General features: G+C 36.8%; 1 protein-coding gene across 1 annotated transcript in view; it reads left to right on the top strand.

Moving 5' to 3' along the window:
• Positions 1-19,172, top strand: part of LOC121427416 (neuralized-like protein 4) — a 45,507-nt gene extending 26,335 nt beyond the window's left edge. Inside the window, exons 18-28 of the mRNA XM_041623795.1 lie at positions 4,378-4,476; positions 5,327-5,467; positions 6,436-6,600; positions 7,711-7,869; positions 8,272-8,451; positions 8,973-9,048; positions 9,549-9,659; positions 10,050-10,194; positions 14,225-14,340; positions 17,173-17,314; positions 18,614-19,172. Of these exons, the coding sequence (XP_041479729.1) occupies positions 4,378-4,476; positions 5,327-5,467; positions 6,436-6,600; positions 7,711-7,869; positions 8,272-8,451; positions 8,973-9,048; positions 9,549-9,659; positions 10,050-10,194; positions 14,225-14,340; positions 17,173-17,314; positions 18,614-18,818 (1,539 nt within the window). The 3' untranslated portion in view covers positions 18,819-19,172. The remainder of the gene's footprint in view (positions 1-4,377; positions 4,477-5,326; positions 5,468-6,435; positions 6,601-7,710; positions 7,870-8,271; positions 8,452-8,972; positions 9,049-9,548; positions 9,660-10,049; positions 10,195-14,224; positions 14,341-17,172; positions 17,315-18,613) is intronic.
• Positions 19,173-21,038: the final 1,866 nt, after the last annotated feature.

The following is a 21,038-nucleotide window of genomic DNA, read 5'->3' on the forward strand; positions in this document are numbered from 1 at the left end:
GTGTTTTCATCCAAAATTCATAAATGTACGATTATTTTTATTTTTTTTTAGTCTAAATGTATTCATTTTATGCTTTTTATGATCACAGAAGAGTCCCCAACAAATTTAATTGAAAAAAAACAATGAAAAACAAAAGGTAAAAAAAACAAAGAAATACATAAGAAATTGCAAAAAACAATATAATACATAAGAAAATGATTTGATATCACAATTTTTTTCATGTACACTTGCTAAGGACACCACAAAGAGTTTCTATACCAAAAATTAGTACATTTGGAGCTTTATTTAGGGAGTTAGAGGGAAAAAGTATGATTTCGCATACTAATTACGCATGAATTAGCATAATCACTTAATAGCGATTCGCATGAAATAAATTACTATACAATCTTGTAGATTATGCCCCATCTCAGTTCAGTTCATTTATTTTCATAATCTCAATAAAAAACATCAAATGCAATCAAAATTTACAAAACAAGTACAAACGAGAGTATTCAAAATTTAAACAAAAGCATGAACATAACGATTGAGAGTATGATGGAACTAGCAAAGGCCAAGGGCCTATCACGGGCTAGTCCCCGAAAGGATATCAGTAAAATTATTGAGTTACATATGTATGAATTAAAATATTTTAAAGGAAATAGCAAAACAAAACAGACAAACGAACAAACAAGTAATTTGATATTTTTGAGTTGGTTAAAAAAAAAAAAATCATTTAAGTGCATTGTTTTGTGATCGAGAGAAAAGGTACATTTTATAATTACGTTTGAAAGACGATAAAGTGGGCATATTTTTTATATCATTTGGTATGTCATTCCAACATTTTGCTCCTACAAAAGATATAGTTGTACGAGAAAATTGATATTTGTATAACGGCAAGCGTAAATGGCTACTGGTCCTTGTATCATAAAAATGGAAAAAACTGTTAAGCCTAAAAGATTCATTAAAATTTGAAGGCAAGATGTTTTTAAAATATGAGAACATGAATATAGCAACCTGTAGTTCATACAATTCAGTGATCTTAAGAATCCTTAGATCTTTAAAAAGATTAGCAGTGTGCGAAAATGCATTTTCGTTGCTCATGATACGGACTGCACGTTTTTGTAATTTTAAAACACGATCCAATAGGTAATCAGCACAGTGTCCCCACACAATACAGGAGTAAGAGATATATGGCAAGATCATTGAATAATACAAAGTTAATAAGACTTGTTTGGGTACTACATTCTTAAGACGATTCATTGCACCAATACTTTTGGAAATTTTGGAACAAATATCATTAACGTGTATACTCCAACTTAGATTTTCATCTATATAGACACCCAAGAACTTGGTATTGGTTGTTCGCTGAATTTCATAATTATTTATACATATTTTAATATTTTCGTCATCTATATTCTTATTTTGGGGTTTAAAGATCATATAAAATGTTTTATTCAGATTAAGTACAAGCTTGTTTGCTGTGAACCATTCATGAATAGACTTAAGTTCAAGATTCAAAGTAGAGATCATTTCTATGATATTATAACCAGAGATAAATAAATTTGTGTCGTCTGCAAACAAGATACAAAAAAGTCATTGACTGACATATTGAAGATCATTGATGAATAAAAGGAAAAGTAGCGTACCCAATACCGATCCCTGTGGTACTCCTACATCTATGGTACACATTTTCGAATTATAATTGTTTAAAGATACATATTGTTTTCGGTAGCTCAAATAACTATCGAACCATTTCAAAACTGTTCCACGGATACCATAATGATATAATTTTTTTAACAATATTTCATGATTAATACAGTCAAACGCTTTGGAAATATCCAAAAAAAGTCCAATTAGAAATTCTCTATGCTCAAAAGCTTTTGAAATTCTATTAGTAAATTGAAGAAGCGCCATGTATGTTGAATAGCCTTCTCTAAAACCAAACTGTCGGAGAGTAGAGAATTTCGTTGGTTGTAATAAAAGAAATCAGTCTCTTGTACACCAGTTTTTCAAATAACTTTGCAAAAACAGATAATAAAGAAATGGGTCTATAATTTTCAAAACAAGACCTCTCACCCTTTTTGTGAATTGGAACAACTTTAGCAATTTTTAGTCTATTTGGGAATACGCCCTCTTCCAAAGACCTATTAAAGATATTACCTAGAGGCTTTAAGACAAAATTAATTGATCGTTTAAAAACTTTAACAGTAATAGCATCTTGACCTGGGCTTTTATTTTCTTTAAAAGTGGACACAATATCTAAAATCTCTTTTCCTGTTATTGGTTTAAAGAACATTGTATGGCTGTTTTTGTTACCTAAAAAATCACAAAAGTTTTTGTTACTACTAGGGGCATTATTGATAACATTACGTCCAACAGAGCTGAAATATTCATTAAACATGTCTACAATGGATTGTTTATTCTCTACTTCACGACCATTGCTCACCATCTGTTCACATTGTGTACGCGGCTTTGGTTTATTAAGGACTTTGTTGATAACATTCCAAGTGTCTTTTATCTTTCCACGTACATTGTTAAATTTGGAGTTAAAGTATTCATGTTTAGGTTTTCGAATTTGCTCTTTCACGAAATTCCTGTAACTTTTGTAATTAGTTTCCCGTTGCTGTGTAGGGTTTTTCAAAAAATTTCGTAAAAGAGTATATTTTTTCTGACAAAGTTTTTTTAATGAAGGATTAAACCAAGGTTTATTGATTTTACCTTTCTTTTTTGAATTATATTTCTTAATTGGGAAGCTTTGTGTGAAGAAGGATGTATAAATATCCATAAAGGCATTGAAACTAGCATCGACATTTGTGAAATTATCAAGAAAATTCCAATTTGTGTCTCTCAATAAACCACAAAAGCCAATTATATTTTGTTCATCATACAAACGTTTAAAAAAACATTTTTCGGTGACGTCTATATCTGTATCAACAATTGTAAACACAGGAAGGTGATCACTAATATCGGAGATTAAAATGCCAGAATGTAAATTTTTTTCAGGTATATTTGTAAAAATATTATCAAGCAGTGAACTGGATACATGTGTGACTCTGGTTGGTTGTGATATTAGGGGAGAAAGTAAATAAGTTGATAATACATCTATAAAACTGTCTGCAGTGTAAGGAGCACTGTGGTTCAATAAGTCAATATTGAAATCTCCTACCAGAAAACAGTCCTTCCTTTCGTTTACAATCGTTTCTAGAGGCACTTCTAAACAGTTTATAAAATTTACAATTGATTGACTTGGTGGTCTATACACAACTGCTACAATAAGTTTTTTTTGTTTACAAAACACTTCAATAAACATTGATTCAAGATCATCATTAAATATATCCAAATCTGGTTGCCTTTTAAAGGCAACTTTATTGTTGATAAAAAAGCCTACTCCTCCACCACGCTTTTCATTGCGACTGAGAAATTAATATATTATTTGGGAGGGTTAGAAAATTATTATCGTCGTCCTTAAGCCATGTTTCAGTAATACCGATGATAGAAAATTCAAAATTTATATCGTTGAGAAAACATTCTAAGTGATCAAAATTCCTCTTCAAACTTCTACAGTTTACATGCATTAATAAAAGAAGATTTCTATCACACATTTCTTTTGTAAAGGTTGAAAATTCTCGATTATCATAATAACTGGAACGACTAGGAATGTCAAAATTTGTTTTTTCATTAAATTCACAAGATATGCACCTATTCGTAATAACTGGTATTTGACCATCATTTTGTATTAGGTATTGGTTATTGCACGAATTACAAACATTTCTTTCAAACATTATGACACAAGTACAACACTATAAGTGATAAATTTAAGTGACAACAATGTGTATGAATTAACAAAAAAGTAAAAAGAGTAAGAAATACAATTACCTTACAGTGTTACATTCCAAAAAGGGGGATGCCTGATAAAAATAACAAACAGTGTCATATATTTTCCAGATCATGGACGCTTGTAAGGAGCTTTATGATTTCCTTTCCATCCTTGCCGGTGGTTTTGAGAAGAGCAAATATACGACCATCTCTTGTCGAAGCAGATTTCTCTTTCTCACTCTTGTATGCCATTCTAAGATCTCGACGGCCGAGATCTTAGGGGGGGCTGGGAGGCCCTCATCCCCCCCCCCCCCCCCCGGCCATAGGAACTCCCAAAATACCCCGGCCTAGATAGGGTTAAATGAGGCAGGTTTTTCAAATAACAAGGATTTACATCACCCAACTTATAAAACATCACCCAACTTATAAAACATTGAATACACATCATTTTTCTAGGGTATTAGAAATAGACACACTTGTAATCCTTTGGAACAGTAGGAAATTTGTCAAATGGTTTGTCATGCATGTGATTCTTATTAGTGCTCTTGTAATGTGTATTTATGGTATATCTCATTGTTGCAGATTGGCCATAAGGTCGGTGTAAGGTTAACAGCTGATCGTTGTATGCACATGGTAGTCAATGGAGAAGACCTTGGACAGGCTGCTGTAGACATACCACAGGTAACAGATAGGGACCCTGGTGGGTGTTTCATAAAGCTGTATGTAAATTAAGAGCGACGACTGGTGATCCTTTTTTTTAGCACATAAGTAGGGTTCACCAGTCGTTCTTCAAAATGCTCTTAACCTACGAACAGCTCTGTAAAACGGCCCCCAGTAATATAAAGCTTCAGGATTTATAATAGAGCTGATCTTTACGACTGATCATACACAATTATCAATGCAATCAGTTGTAGAAAACAGCCTTATGAACAATCGCTTAGCTTCGTGGTACGGGACCCTGGAATATATATAAGTAAATAGCCGAGATTAGGATGAATTTAACTTTGTTATCAATTTATTATAGAATATAAGGTTTGACCAGAGCCTCACAACATAAAAACGTTGCAGTGGATTTATATGATGGATTGTTCATAATGACCAATGCAATTGATTGTAAATCAGCCCTGCTATCAATCTCTTCATTTAGTATTGAGTGGCTTTAGGTAGCAAAGTGTAGTCTCATTACATACATTATTTTATGATATTTAATTTTGATTTGTAGCAGGACCTTTGTTAATTTCTTGACTGTATGACTTTGCCATGAACTTCTCATTATAAAGTTCAGCTGTCTGCTTCATTTATCACTTTTTTTCAGTTAATAGTCTATTAAACATTGATACAACTACGTTTATACTTAAATAGTCTTTTGTTAGTTAGATAAATATTTCTGTCCCTTTTTGAGTGTGTTTGTGTATTTGGAGATTTCAAGGATTTCTGGCAGTGAGAAATGTAATTTTGTGATGAAATTTTCACTCTTATGAACCAGAATATAGTTAAAGTTTTTAAAGTGTATTTCTTTTGATATTTCCAGGGTGTGTATGCTATTGTAGAGCTGTATGGTCGAGTAGAGAGCATACATATCATCAGTTCCTCAGTCAGTCTCCCCAACGAGCCCCTTAGGGCGCCCTCAATTTCATCAATAAGTGATACGGAACCAGACTCAGAAAAAGAGGTAAAATTTGACTAAGATATTGAGAATGGATTAATTTCAAGTATCCTTGTAGTAAATGAAGATGTTGAATTAACTATGAACCTTCTGAACAGTTAAAGGGGAAGTTCACCCTGAAGAAAACTTTGTTTTAAAAATAGGAGAAAAACTTGTAAAAAATATTGGTGAAGGTTTGAGGAAAATCCGTTAAAGAGTAAGAAAATTATTTGAGTTCAAAGTTTTGGATTTGTGACGTCATAAACGAGCAGCTGCCCCATGTGTTATGTAATATAAAATGCATGAATTTCAAATTTTGTATGGTTCCTGATGACTTAATTTTGTTCTCTCCTCATGATCGGTTGTGAAATGATTTGTCTATTGATATACAAAAGGTACAATGAAAACCATTTTCAATTTTCTGAGAAAATGACATTTCATTGATTTTTACCATTCGCTATGTAGGAATGCTGCTCGCATATGACGTCACAAATCAAATAATTGAAATTCTAATAACTTTTTAATTATTTGATGAATTTTTCTCAAACCTTCAGCAATATTTTTTATTATTTTTTCTGCTATTTTTATAATAAACTTTTTGTTAGGGTGAACTTCTTTGATCTTAACACCTTCTGTGCTACATTACAGAATTTTATGTCTCCACCCTATGTTGGTACATGTAGTTGGTGGAGACATTTTGGTTTTGAGATATCCATCCATCTGTGTATGTAGTGCCTGTAATATATATTTTTTTTGGCAAAGGTGGAGGCATAAACTACGACTATTTGAAGTAAAGAAATCCATCTAGTCTGTTCATGTTTAATTTTTTGCACCTTCAAAGTGTTTCACTTTCTTTATAATTTTTCATAAAAAATAATTCTCTCGGTACTTAATAAGGTCTTTGTTTCAATTTCATTTGGGTTGGTTGACGTTTGTTATATATTTTTTTATGGAAATGTGTAATAACCTTTGAAATTTGAATTTCTTTTCTGAAGGATGCATCCACAACATCAGAGAAATCGCCATCCATCTGTTTCCATGACAACCATGGGAAGAATGCATCGCTGTGCAATAATAACCTGACCGCCCGTAGGATAGGAAGCTATCATCAAGGAATCGTACTCAGCACCAAACCCTTGCCAAGAAAACAAACCTTTGAAGTAAGCAAATAGAATTTTTTTTTCTGAAATTAACATAATACAAAAAGTAAGTTCTCAATCAAAATGGCATAATGTTTTTGGACGGTTAAAACCTGGGGTGGTATTCTGAGAATTGTCCTTACTTTTCTTATAACTTTTCTTGTAACTCAGCAAGAAAGCAGCTCACTAAAATTGTCCTAAATTGGTATTCTGAAAATTGTCTTATATCTGTAAGGACGTCCCCTATTTCATCTCTGAACACGCCCAATATTCTGTCATCAACCAATCATGCTAAGGCCAACCAATAGAAGTGTCTCTTCCGAATATTATTATAAGCGCATTGTTGACATGAGGTGTATTTCCCTTTCGCCCCGACGCTTGTGCATGTGCGCCACTGTGCTAAAAATACACATGGCTGATCTCAGAGTCTTTTTTTTTATAAAATATTCATCATCTCGATCACCAATTCGTAATTGCTGAAAAGTCTACCAATCCGTCTCTGTATGTCTTTGGAATGTCTCCTGCAGTAAAACATGATATGCTTGCGGGATGCAGCATGCGGCCCCTGATATCTAAAATTATATTTAAAAAAAAGACTCTTAAGCGGGCTCAGATACTAATTTAGAAAACGTATTTTGTGACACAAGTAGTAAACTTATTTTGGCTTAAAATACTGCTCTACATTAATGAATGTTTTTAGACAATTCATAAACAAAGTAATGTATTATTAAATCCACATCAAACTATTTAGAGTGCCTAAGAAGTCTGTCAAACATTGCTGGATGGGAGCAGCCCCTTTAGCATAGATCCAGCTCTTTAGCAATTTCCTTCCAGAAGATTTTGAAATATTTGTTATGAAGAAAGGCAACTTGTTATATGCGAGCCTACAATCTATATGAGAGTATATGCTGCTTTACTTTGTATTCTTGTTGTTTTACTCTCCCATAATTGTTTGTGTTTGATGATTTGTGTATGGTATACATTGTAGATTATTAAGAGGTGACAAAAATTGCAAATTTCTCTAATAGTCAGCATATTGAAATTTATGTCATGAAAATAAGATTTGGGAATATATTTTCAACCTGTTCAGTCAATTCACAAATTGTTTCTTAAAACTTTGGTAATGACCAGATCCAGATTGATAAGCTGAACGAGCATTGGACAGATTCCCTGAAGATTGGAGTAACTGGAACGTCTCCTGATAAACTAACATTCCCGGCTACCGCATCGGCCATCAAGAAATGCTCCTGGGTTGTACAGGGAGAATCCGTCTTCCATAATGCCAAGAAGGTAAGTGAGCTTGAAATGAATGGAAAAGACTTTCAGCAGTGGCAGATCCCCTCTTCCCTATCTCGAGGGAAAATGTGAAAACTTTGGGGGGAAAAAGGAAAAAATAGATAAGTTTCTAAAAACTGATGAGGGTTATGGTTGTGATGGTGATTGTGACGATGATGATGATAATGGTCATGGTGATAGTGGTGATGATGATGATGATGGTGATGGTGGTGATGATGGTGGTGGTGGTGATGATGATGATGATGGTGATGATGATGGTGATAATGATAATGATGATTATGAAAATACAAGAGTTTATGAAAAAGGGAAATTTATAAATACCGCCACATATCCCATATTGTAAAATCTGAAACTGAATTGATTACATGTTACCATATTTTCAATCTTCTTCAAAAGGTAAAAGGCAACTACGGACCCAATTTAGACAAGTTAAAAGAAGGGAGCATTGTTGGCCTGGTTGTAAGCAATGAGGGCAGTCTTCATCTTCATGTTGATGGAAGGGATTATGGGATTGCAGCTGAGGACGTGGCTACACCTTGCTATGCTCTGGTAGATCTCTATGGACAATGTGAACAGGTGAGAAATGGAGATATACAGCAAATATTTTGAATGCTATAGTTCAGAGAACCCAGTTTTTCTGTTTTCTAAAATGCCATTTCTGTGTTCTTCAGTGGTTAAAACATCACATTCTTTATTTTCTAGTGTACAATGCATGATATAGCAATTTATAAACATGTAGTGAAAACCTTTGAAGAACAGAAGTTTTCATGAAGATAAAGCTTTGCAAACACATGGTGAATGATACTATCAGATATGATGTGCAGAGTTTTTGTTTTATTGGATTTTGCTTCAATTATATGCTCTGTATTTCACTGGTTTGAGGGACATGAAAAGCTTCTGTTTTCTGTGAATTCTGTTTTTTTCTGTATTCCATGATTTTCTCCAGTTTTCTATGGTATCGTGGAAAAATGGGGACTCTAATAAAGTTGTATATGATTTTATAGCATTGTAACTTACGGTGAATAAAACTCGGAGGCTTCCAAAGGACAAATGCTGAGATGAGAATGAAATGCAATTATTTTCTTTTTCTTGAAAAGGTTACCGTGGTAACTGAAGCATTAGCTGCATCAGGAGGCTTACAAGATGAACGAGAGAAGGCGGTTCTTGAGAATGGTAATTATCCTTATTTCTATTGAACCTTTAGGGATGTTTGTATGGGTGTGTTCAAAATCATTCATGTCATTGTGTGTATATTGACAAATAGATATCATCAATCTCCGTTATTGTTGACAATAACTGCCCTTATTGTCATTATTTATCCGCCATAGTTATTGTCATTTATATTCAAAATAATTCAATTGAAAGAAAAAAGGATCCAAAAGATAGGCCACAGAAATCTGTAAATTTTCTGACAAGAGATAAAGGGGAAAAATATAACTACCTCAAAATGGGGTTGGAGGTTTTGCGACATTTTTTCAAACATTCTCCCCTTTGTGCCATCCTCATCTACCACTGGGACTCAGCATTCATTATATTTCATATGTATATGTCTATGACACTAAATAAATCATCCAATTGCAATTATAGCCCCCCTCCTCTTCCTTGATATGAATGTTTACTTTACTTTTATGGTTGTATCATCATTCTGTTTTATTTGATTTTTTTTCCATTAGGTTTGAAAGAGAATTCCCCATTACTGTCCTATCATCCAATGGCTATTACAGCAAGAGATTGTGACTATCAGAAACTGTGCAATAGATTCAAAGCATCACTTGGCTTACCAGGTAAGTCTTCCTCAATTATTGTTGTCATCATCAATTCACTATTACCTTTATCATCAAGTCTTCATCATCGTCATCACCATCATCATTGTCACCATCATCATCCTCATCGTCGTCATTATCACCATCATCATCAATATTATCAATTCATCATCATCACCATCATCATTACCACACCATCTTCGTCATCACCACCATAAACATTGTCACCATCATCTACCGGTAATCCAAAAATTTATCCTTCTAACAAGAGGTTCAAATTTTACCCCCATAATAATGCTTTCTCTAGTCCCCATGTTATCTCTCGAAGTGTATAAAATCTATCATTAGTAGGTTGTTCCCATTACCCACGTTTTATATTAACTTTCCCCTTTTTCCCCCTTAATTTGACAGCTGCTTACTTTGAAGCAAACACCCGTTCAAGTAAATGCTACTGTGAGGCGTGTCATAAAGTCCATGGAGAGGAGGCCTATACCACCAAAGGTGACCCGCCTAGGGGGTACACCAGACCGTTGAGATGGTGCAAGTTTGCCCTAAGGTATGTCTTTCATTGTTGATAATTTACATTATCGAAGGGGATTTCCCTGTCTCCTTCCATCATTAAACTGCATGATCCAATATTCCTAATTCTGGGTTAATTGATTTAATACATTGTATAACTTTACTAAAATTATGGGAAGTAAACTGTCAGAACTATCTTTAATCCTTATTTTCTTTATGGTTATTGGGCCCTGTGCTCATAAATTGAAAATGTGAAAGAAATTATTTAGGATTCATTCCAAGACAGTTTTTAATAGTTTAATAGAGTGCCAAATATGCTGATATATTAAAAATTTCTGTGAGACGCTTGCAGGCCTCTACAAAAAAAAAATTTCATCACTTGCCCTGTTGGGCAAGTGATGACAAAATTTGCTTGCCCGATAGAAAAAACTGCTTGCCCAATTTTTTAAATAATTTTTAAAATGATAATTAAATAATTTTTTTCATTATGACGGCACTACTCTTATTTTTATTAAGGTATACTAAATAACAATTGAGAATCATGTCCAGTATAAAAGAACACACATTGAAAAGGATATTTTCAGCAACGTAGGCCTGAGTCTTTACGTTTATTTTGGAGAAAAAAATCAATATTTTATGGCTATTTAAGGTTTTAAAAAACCCTTCAACAAAAGTTGCTAAAATTTCATATTTTGCATCTTTAAATCCATGAAATGGCTACCTGCGTAACATATTTCCTTAGAATTGCTTTCATTTACCGTAGTTGGAAACTATAAAGAAAGCCAGTGAAAAATGTTCAGCTCTTTATTGACTCGGAAAAAATTATTTTATCATCAAAAGTGGAGTGGCTAAAATTTCACATTTTGCATCTTTAAATCCATGAAATGGTCATTTATTTTCCATATTTCCTTGATTTCCTTGATTAAAAAAAAATTAATTGGAAACCATCAAGTCTTTTCTTCATCATTTTATGATGTTCCACTCGGTCAATAATTTTATCTACATGTTTTCACTTATTAATGAATTATTAGTAACATTGTTTACGGTAATATTGTATGATTTTTAAGTAATCTTTTTCACTATGCTTAGAATCTTGGGTGTGTGTGTGTGTGTGTGTGCGTGTGTTTGTGTGGGTGTGACTGTGAGTTGAACTTTGATATAAATGAATTCAATATCTAATTTCTACTTCGCCTATTCGAGTACAATAACCTGTACTCGGCCATGTAATAAAGGCCCACATACCCTAACTTTTCCTGAAGTTCTTTGAAAACGCAGACTTCTACGAAAATTGCATTTCTCTATGGGGGAGTCTAAATTTGGTGAGAATGTATTCATTAATAACTTAAATATACATGACAATAAAGAAATCATCAAACTTTATTGGAAGTTTTGAATAATATACCCGAAATGTAAACTCTGTCTGAAACAGAAAATCACCATCATTGAGGCCTTTACTGAGCGACTTGTCCCCCAGAGCTCTGGCAGAGAGACAGAGCTCAGACTGGCTAGCTAGTATGCGCACGTGTGTGAGCCTCCCGCCGGCCTTGTAAAATAGATGGAGCTTTGTTTGATGATTTATTGTCTGATATTTACCTCATCCCCTCAGAAAGGGAAACAAATGAATTTTACGTCATAATTAACAAATACGGCAAGTTATTTTAGATGATGATAGGCCGTTTTGAAAAGCAAAGCCGAATGACATGACAACTCACCAATGCGAGGTTACTAGACTCTGTGATTTATTTCCTGTGTAATTCTAACTATTTTATCACAGAATTGTGATATCGGAAGGGGGAAAATGTGCATTAGAAATTGCACATGGTGGTAGTCATAATGGACCCCTATACTACATTCAACTGTTTCCCGGCCATTGCGTTGATTTTTTTCATACCCGGTACCATGTATGGAAATACGTGGTACAGAAAAAATAACGCAATTTCGGAATTTGAAACTGCGCTACTCGTTATTTTTTAAGGCTGATTCATGATTTTGAGTGTGGATTTTGGATGATTTATGGAAAAACGAGGTACGGTACTGAAAAAAAAGACGCAACAACCACTTGCCCGATCGGGCAATTGACTTTGAGAGGTGCTTGCCCGCACGTCATTTTCACTTGCCCCGGGCAAGCGGGTTTGTCGCGCCCTGCGCTTGTGTCACTTTTTGCAGCGCAATGGGCACTTTATGGTTAATTGAATGACCATTGGGGGTGCATGATTTACAATTGAATTTTATTTTCCATAAAGCCCGGCTCACTCTATGCGTTTCGTTGCGATCCGAATTTCAAAGAAATTGTAATAACATTTGATATGAACATTCCAACCAATAAAATCTTAGCGATGAGACTTCAGAATTGTGGTAGGACTACTGTAATCAAAATTCAGTCTAGTTGAGCCTCCCTATATGAATAAAAGTAATTTCAAGTCCAAATTGTAATGACTTCATCATCGGCTGTGGCTTGAAGCTGATTTGGACTTTACCCCGACTACAGGGCTTGCCGCATAGCAAAATTTTGATTTGATTATTCCTCACATTATCATCATCATCATCATATCAGCCATGTTCAGCCCACTGCAGGGCGAAGGCCTCCTCAAGTTGGTGCCAAAGGTGCTTGTCTTGTGCTGACGCAATCCAATTTATACCAATGAATTTTGTGAGTTCGTCACTCCATCTCAATTTCTGTCTACCCCGATTTCGTGATCCTAGCCATGGTCTCCATTCAGTGATGCGTTTGGTCCACCTATTATCATGTGATCTTGCAAGGTGGCCAGCCCATCTCCATTTCATTGATTTAATTGCTTTGATTATGTCTATTACTTTAGTCTGGCTCCTAATCCATTGTATGGTTTTCCTATCGCGTTTTGATATCCCTAGCATTATATGTTCCATACTGTGTTGAGTGGTTTTTAATTTCTGTTCCATTTTCTTTGTTACAGACCAGGTTTCGGAACCATAGGTCATTGCCGGTATAACACATTGATTAAAGACTTTTCTTTTAAGGCAAATTGGCATATTGCTCTTCATAATGTCATTGAAATTCCCAAAAGCGATCCATCCAGCTCTTGTCCTCCTTTTAACTTCTTCCAGTTGTTCATGATCCATTCTGACATGTTGCCCAAGGTAGATATAATGATCTACTCTCTCGATTTCAGAATTATCCATTATGATTCTTTGCTCCGTAGCAAATTTGTTGAACATTACTTTTGTCTTTTTCATGTTGATCTTCAGCCCTACTTTGTTACTTTCAGTGTTGAGATCGTTAAGCATATTTTCTAGCTTGAGGCCATCATCAGTGATTAGAATGATATCATCTGTAAACCTTAGGTGATGGAGACACTCGCCATCAATGTTTAGCCCTGTACTTTCCCAGTCTATTTTACGTATTAATTCCTCCAGTGCAGCGTTGAACAGTTTGGGTGAAATGGTATCTCCCTGTCGCACTCCTCTGTTAATGAGGAATTCATCACTGTCTTTGTGCAGGTGAATGGTTGCAGTTGCTTGGCTATACATTTCCTGAATTAGTTTAATGTAGCTATGGTGCACACCTTGTACCTGTAAGGCTGTTATTACTGCCTCACATTATACTGAACTTCAAATGAAATAATCTTTTTCCTTCGAACTTTCACATTTGGTCGCAACCAATCGCATTGTGTGAGCTAGGCTTTATACATCGTATAAATAAGATGGTATTGACATAATAATGGGTTGTGTGGTCCAGTGGTTAGAGCATTGGACTCATAATCGCAAGGTTGTGAGTTCGAATCCCAACTCTGCCATTGTCTCCACTTTGATAAAAAGGCCCGAGAGTGATATCTGTCGTCTATAACGTCAGCCGCTATGACTGATTAACCTAACCTAGACGTAAAATGTTTCAGAGGTAATTGGTTATTTACCAGCTTGGCGTTTACCAGCAAAAAATGCTGTCCTGCCGAGTTCCTACCGGAGTTACAAGAATAATACAACATGGAGGGATGCCATTTATAAGCAATAATTGTTCCTTTGCACAGACATTTTTTACAATGTCCTGGCAAATCAGCCTAACCTGTGTGTAACTTTAACTATTTTCTTAGATTACACAATCTTGCTGAGGAACTGAATGTTTTTGAAAGCTGGCATGTAGCATACCATGGAACGTCAGTGGGATGCGTTAGGAAGATCCTAGACAGAGGAACGTTACTTCCTCCAGGTAAGAACACAACCTTCATAAGGAAAATTCCATGAAACATATGCTCAGTGATTTTCACTGACAATTCTTTCTAGGATCTGATTGCCTCAGAGCATGAGGTATGTTTATAGCTTGTTAGAGAGGATACAAAAAGTAACTAGCCATGCCAAACAGGGAGAATTGTATACTCCCCCCGTTGACATTTTTGTAGTAAATCTGTAATACCCCCATCTCACTAGATGGCGATTCCACTGCAATCGTCAAAAATCAACAAAGCGTGGTATAATGTAGCTTGATCGTGGCTTGATCTTTTCAATCTACTCCGTCGTACCTTGATCTTTTCTGAAGCGGCAAGGTTCGCCACCATCTTCCTGGTCGCTACAAAATTTTGAAACATGTTCAAAATTTACGTAGCGAGATCGCGGAGGTGCTAAAGCGCATCACAATCGAGTCATGAGCGTATTACAAACGACATTCGTAGCTGTAACGGAGCCCCAACGCATAAAGCGTAGTATAAGCGCGTTAAAAGCGCCACTGATCGCCGGTGGTTTTCAGGCCCGTTCCCAAGACAATTCCGCTACGCTGCTTCCGTTTACAAGGTGACTGCCTTGCGCTCGTCATGCTTCACACCGTTTCCACCGCGACGCTTTCTTCTTTGGATGGCATGTGGCACACGTTCTCAGCCCGCTACAGGCATTCGTGTTGTGCATTTGCTGCACCGCAGATGACTTGACAGTGATTGCGCAACGACCGTCCGCACTTATATAAAACGCCGTGCCAATGGCGGCGAATTATCATATTTGCAACAGATTACGAGGCAACACCACAACGTTTTCAAACATACCTACCAGAAAAAGGACCAAAAATGGAAAGTTCACCAAGCTACCCCTCTTAGGCCGGCGGTGGAAGAGCTAGGAAGAATGGGGGGTCATGGTGGTGGTAGAGGAGGAGGAGGATGAAAATCTTACTGCTGAGCCAGCTGGAAAGAGAAAAAAAAACGCTCACATGCCTTGATGACGAAATGGGTTACCTCTGCAGAAATATATAAATTGACTATGTTTTAAAAATAGATTGAATTCTAACCACAGTGACAGTAGACAATATCAAATTTTGTTAATGATTCGATCACTAATGCATTGATTGGGAAAGGCAATCTTTGGGGAGATTCTGGCAATGTGCCCCTTCCCCTCTCTCCCTTTTCATGAGATCTCTCACATCAGTAGACTAGTTCTTGTCAGCAAATTTGAAAGAAATTTACCAATTATGACAAACTTTTGTGGGAAAAAATAAACAGAATATCAAAGATTTTTATGCTCTTTTATGAAATTCTGGATGCATCCCTCATATAAACTATTAGGCTCATCGACATCTTTTGAATGAAATTTTAATATTGTATATTATGACTTGGGTGACAGCCAGGATCGGACCCTGTATCTTTTTGGCCGCCTCCTTCTCCTGTCCTCGCATTCAACTTTTAACTGATGGTGTTGCAGAATGCTAAGATGTATAAGTCCACCAAATTCTGGACATCCATGTTGGTTGGAGGTTGGCAATCGACTGAAAAAATGTGTCATGTGCCCCGATTAATATGCCGATTGCTTGAAATCGTTTCAAGAGCCCATCATGAACTTAACATAATCGCTCCATTCGTAGCACCACCGTACCGAGGTCCTAATTAGCGTATGAGCCTCGTAGTACGATTGCTTTGATCGCAGAAGAAGCGCATCACATCTGCCTTGAATCGTCGCAAGAAAGTGGCATTGTCGTACTTTCAGTGTATTACCATCGCCTTCAGCGCAGGTCGGTCACAGAGAAGTTGCAGTGCAATCGTCTCGCAGGCTAAAAATAGAATTCGAGGAAGATTCTGCTACGATTTGCGGGTTTTACACAGATCGCCATAGTCACCATGATTGCCTTCCTAGTGAGATGGGGGCTTAAGGTAACAAAATGTCTTGCAACTTTGAGACCAGGGCCCATCTAACAAAGAGTTATGATCGATCCAATCAATCTTAACTTTATGGAAATCCATCAGTGTCATAATTTCTTTTCAGGAAATATGTAAAATGTCCTTTGTAGACAAAGGAGAAACAAACACCCCAAAGACCCTATCCCTGATCACAGACGTGATGGCGTAGTATACATCATTCCTTGCCAGGGATGTGACGGGTCTTACATCGGAGAGTAAAAAAAAAGTATTTTACATGTTGACGCTGCTGGCCGTCCATAGTTGCGATTGATCAGATCAATCGCAACTCTTTGTAAGATGGAGCTCTGATACGCGATGGACATGATATGATATCAATTTTTTGAGGGAATGTTTCCTGTCACATGTAATATTGGTGATTGTGGCAAACTCATGGTCCATCACAGTAGGGTAACAAAGGTCACAAACTGGTTGGGCATGTATTGCTTTATTTTTGCTCTGTCTAGATGATACAAGTGATGGACGTTTATACTGGCCAGAGATGTTGGATTCACTCAGACAAAATATCCTAAGTACCAGATCTCATGGAGATCTTTGTCTCACCAACACTGAAGTCATTAATCACATCTCTTTATGTTACTCCCCTCAGGTGATATGAGTCTTGGACGGCTGTACCGGCCAGAGACACTTGGTACCATCAACAAACCTTCCCAAGTACCTGATCTCATGCAGATCTTTGTCTCACACTGAAATCATTAATCACATCTCTTTATGTTACTCCCCTCAGGTGATATGAGTCTTGGACGTCTGTACCGGCCAGAGACACTCGGTACCATCAACAAACCTTCTCAAGTACCTGATCTCATGCAGATCTTTGTCTCACCAACACTGAAATCATTAATCACATCTCTTTATGCTACACCCCACAGGTGATATGAGTCTCGGACGTCTGTACCGGCCAGAGACACTCGGTACCATCAACAAACCTTCTCAAGTACCTGATCTCATGCAGATCTTTGTCTCACCAACACTGAAATACGCTGGCTGTGATATCTTCTCACACAGATGCAAGTAAGTCACATATTTCTTTTCTTCTCATTACTTAAAGGCCTCTCTGTACACTGTAGGTGGTTCCCAGAGGCATTAATTTTTCAGGCCATCCGTCCATCCCTCCTTCCCTCCCTCTTTTGCTTTTTCATCCAGAGGGAGGGAAGGAGGGATGGACGGATGGCCTGAAAAATTTCATCGGGAGGCTCCCAAAAATTCATCCCAACACCCGCCCTTACGATTACCATGCTTATCCTCCTGAAATTACGATTTTTTTGCATTGATCAAATGGGATTGGAAGTACATTTGTCGTCTGCTAACTTTAGCATGTAGTAACTCCTTTACGTTCGCTCCTACTAAATTCTGTGTGAAAGGCAGACAAATAAGGAGCAGCGAAAAGCTGGTGCATGTGATATGACCAACGAGAATCCACTGTGCACCAAGCCGGTAGGCCTGGCTAGCTTCGCGAGGCGTGTGCGCTCACGGCCGCTGGATCTGTCGAGTCGTGCGGTGGAATAGCGGTGTGTGATTTCGGCGTATTGATGGGTTGATATTGACACGAAACGGCGGAAAATCAACAAAAGCCGACCAAGAAATGGGCTCAGAAGTATAAGACTGAATACAGTCTCCAGTACCCGTGTATTCGGAAGTCGGAAAGAGGAATTTACCATGCATTTTGCACAATTTGCAGCATGGATATTTCAGCTAAGCATGGAGGTCATGATGATATTCGGAAGCACGTACATGTAGGGAGCAAACGGCATACAGACATTACGGAGACGAGATCTTCGAGCTCCACTAGTACCAGCGAGGAGGAAGACGTTACCCGCGCTGAGCTTATCTGTACTGGATTTATAGTGGAACATAACCTGCCTATAGCTGTCACAGACCACACTGGCCCTCTATTATCTCTGTTCCTCCTTATGATTATTGTTGAACAGGTACTTTTCTTCTAATTGTCCCCTCATTTTTTTTACATGTATAAATGCATATCGGTATTTATATTTTTCTTTAATTCTTATGTTAAAAAAGTGGGAACAATGTTTTTTTAAAACCATGTGAAATGCTCCAAAATAAGGGTCAGATTGCAACAGAGAGCATCTAGAAACCCAGAGCTTCTTGGGCCCTAAGGCGGGCCCTGGACCCGGCCGGAGGGGTCGAGTGCTCAGCGCTCGAGATGTGCGCTACGGTTGCCAATCCTCCCTAATTCTGATTTCCAAAAGTTGGCATCTCTGGGTCTAAGTTAACAGACCTGACTTCAGAATATGGGCCAGAGGGTTCAAAGCTTATTAACCATTATGTCCTTTTGTTTTATCTTGGTAGATTCATCGACTCTCAGACGCAGAAAGAGCACTTTGCGAGGGTCGCATTTCAGGTCCGAATCAGGCCGGGATGCTACACGGCGGGTCCACAGAGCATCGGGGCCAACCACACAATAGATCCTTACATAGAGAACAGCAGAATAGAGTGGACTACAAAAGAGACTGCGTCCATCGTCCTGTGTGCTCTTCTCATATCGGTAGAGTGAGGGTACAGAAATATTGTATGTAGTCCCATGTATTTATTTTGCTGCTGGAATAGGAACGCCCACAGAGCAACTCACAAGCGAGGTGGCCCTTGCACGGAGAATAGCTTCTTGGAGTCCGCACTGGATGACGAAGCATCTGTTATCTTCTGAGGGCTCTATTTGAATGTGTTTGTTTGGATGTATTGCCAAGTATTTTGCTCCTGGAATGGGAACCTCTGTTGAGCAACTTGCAAACCTACAGTCCAATTCAAAGCATTCGCTTGGTGGAGTTGACCGCAAAAGAAAAGGCATTGCGGTATTGCTACTATTAAAGCGTTGTGTGTAGTTCCAAGTATTTATTTTGCAATACTGTGTATTTGTAGAAATACTGTCTACTATAGAAATTGCAACACTTATTCTGTGAATTGAGCTCTAAAAATGGAAATGTGCATGTGAAAACAGGGATGTTTTTGCAAAGACAATGCCAAACTGTCCAAAATTTTACAAATATCAAGGAAAGAAACAGTTTATCATCCAACCTGTATTTTCTTTTTGCCAATTTTATGACACTGTAAAGGATAAATAAACGAAAAACTTATCAGGCTCCAAACTTCTGAGGCAGTGTTGAAACATTGTTTACAAAAATTAATATCAATTAATTGCAGCTGTATTCTGTCTTTTTGAGTGGGAGCATTTTTCCAACAGTCAGGGCTTAAACTAGTACTTATGAGACATTTCATCTTCAGTGAGCACAAAAAAAGGGTTCATTGATTCAGAGGCATAGATGAGTTGTAACTCCCCTTCAGCTCCCAGGCCCTGTGGCACGTAACCGAGTGATTGATCATACAGTTGATTTTATGATTGATTGTTAGTTATGATCAGTGCACATAATCGAAAAAAATCAGACATTCATTGTACGTTTGATTACATCTTAATGATTTCTGCATTTAACCATCATAATCAGGCCTATGATTGCTAAGTTGAGATTTATAATTAATACAGTTGGCCATCAAAACCAGGCTTACGATCGTAAAATTGATATTTATGAGCGATCGCATATGAGGATTTATACAGTCAGCAAATTGATTGCAAATTTGGCTTGCACAATCAATTGCATCTAATGAGCAATGCAATAAAAAATCACTAAGTTAAGTGTTACAAAGTCTAGCTTTCATTCCTTTTAACATCATTCCACAAAGCCACATGTATTCACAACCACATCATTCACACTGTCTTTGCCGGGTTTCCTATGAAGCAATCTTTGATTATAAAAAATTCAAAAAAACTTGCTAATATCTCTTGAAAATCTTTCATATATGATCACATTTGACACTCTTTTACAAGTGTTTGGAATAAGAACTAAGTTTGTTCCACTGTTGAAGTGTGAGAAAAGATGAATGAGTAAACAAAGTGAATATACTATACAATTAACACAAGATTTTGACATTTTTGGTTTCCCATAATTCAAGCGCTGAATGTTAGACCATTGCCAAAGGTAAACCTGATATCTGAATATGGGTTCTGGTGTTTAAATGCAACCTTTATATGTATTATGTGTAAGTTATGTTGATATAATGCAAAGATGTGTCATTGGCACCACTGGAATCATTGACAAAATTATAGGCACAAGCTGTTGTGTCTGAATCAGAAGATTCTGGTTCATCTGAAGTCTGAATGTGCAGCAATTCTGAAATCTTTGATTACCAAAGTCGAATTTGGTTATATGGTATGCTAATGAACATAGCCTTTCTGGTTGTCAAAAAAGGGAGAAGCAGGTATTAGTTAAGAGGGGTTTTTTTTACTACGAAAACAATGGTGCATTTGATATATTTATGATTGTAAGATACTATGAGTTGTATATATTTAAAGCTTTATCTTGTAAATGAGGCAGATCTTTATTTATTTCTATGGCTGATTGTTAACAACGGAAAACACAAAAAAGTATTGATTTCTACTCCATCCACCATGTATGGGCTGGTCATACAATAACGATAATAGTGCTCAGTGAGCTTTGTGATGTCACAATGGAATAGGTCAAAGGTCGTGTGCCATGGAAGAGCTTGCAGACAAGGATTGATGAGTAGCATGCTACTACACGAAACTGGAGCCTGTTTCATAGACCTTGTCTAGTGACAAATTCTAATAACAGATTAAAGCTAGTGAAATCATTCAGTTCAAATGGCTGATAGAAAACAGGCACTTGTTATTTTAGCAAGTCTTTATGGAGCACAACCCGGGTGG

The sequence above is a fragment of the Lytechinus variegatus genome, chromosome 14, assembly GCF_018143015.1.
Source record: "Lytechinus variegatus isolate NC3 chromosome 14, Lvar_3.0, whole genome shotgun sequence".
In the NCBI taxonomy this organism is placed as follows: domain Eukaryota; kingdom Metazoa; phylum Echinodermata; class Echinoidea; order Temnopleuroida; family Toxopneustidae; genus Lytechinus; species Lytechinus variegatus.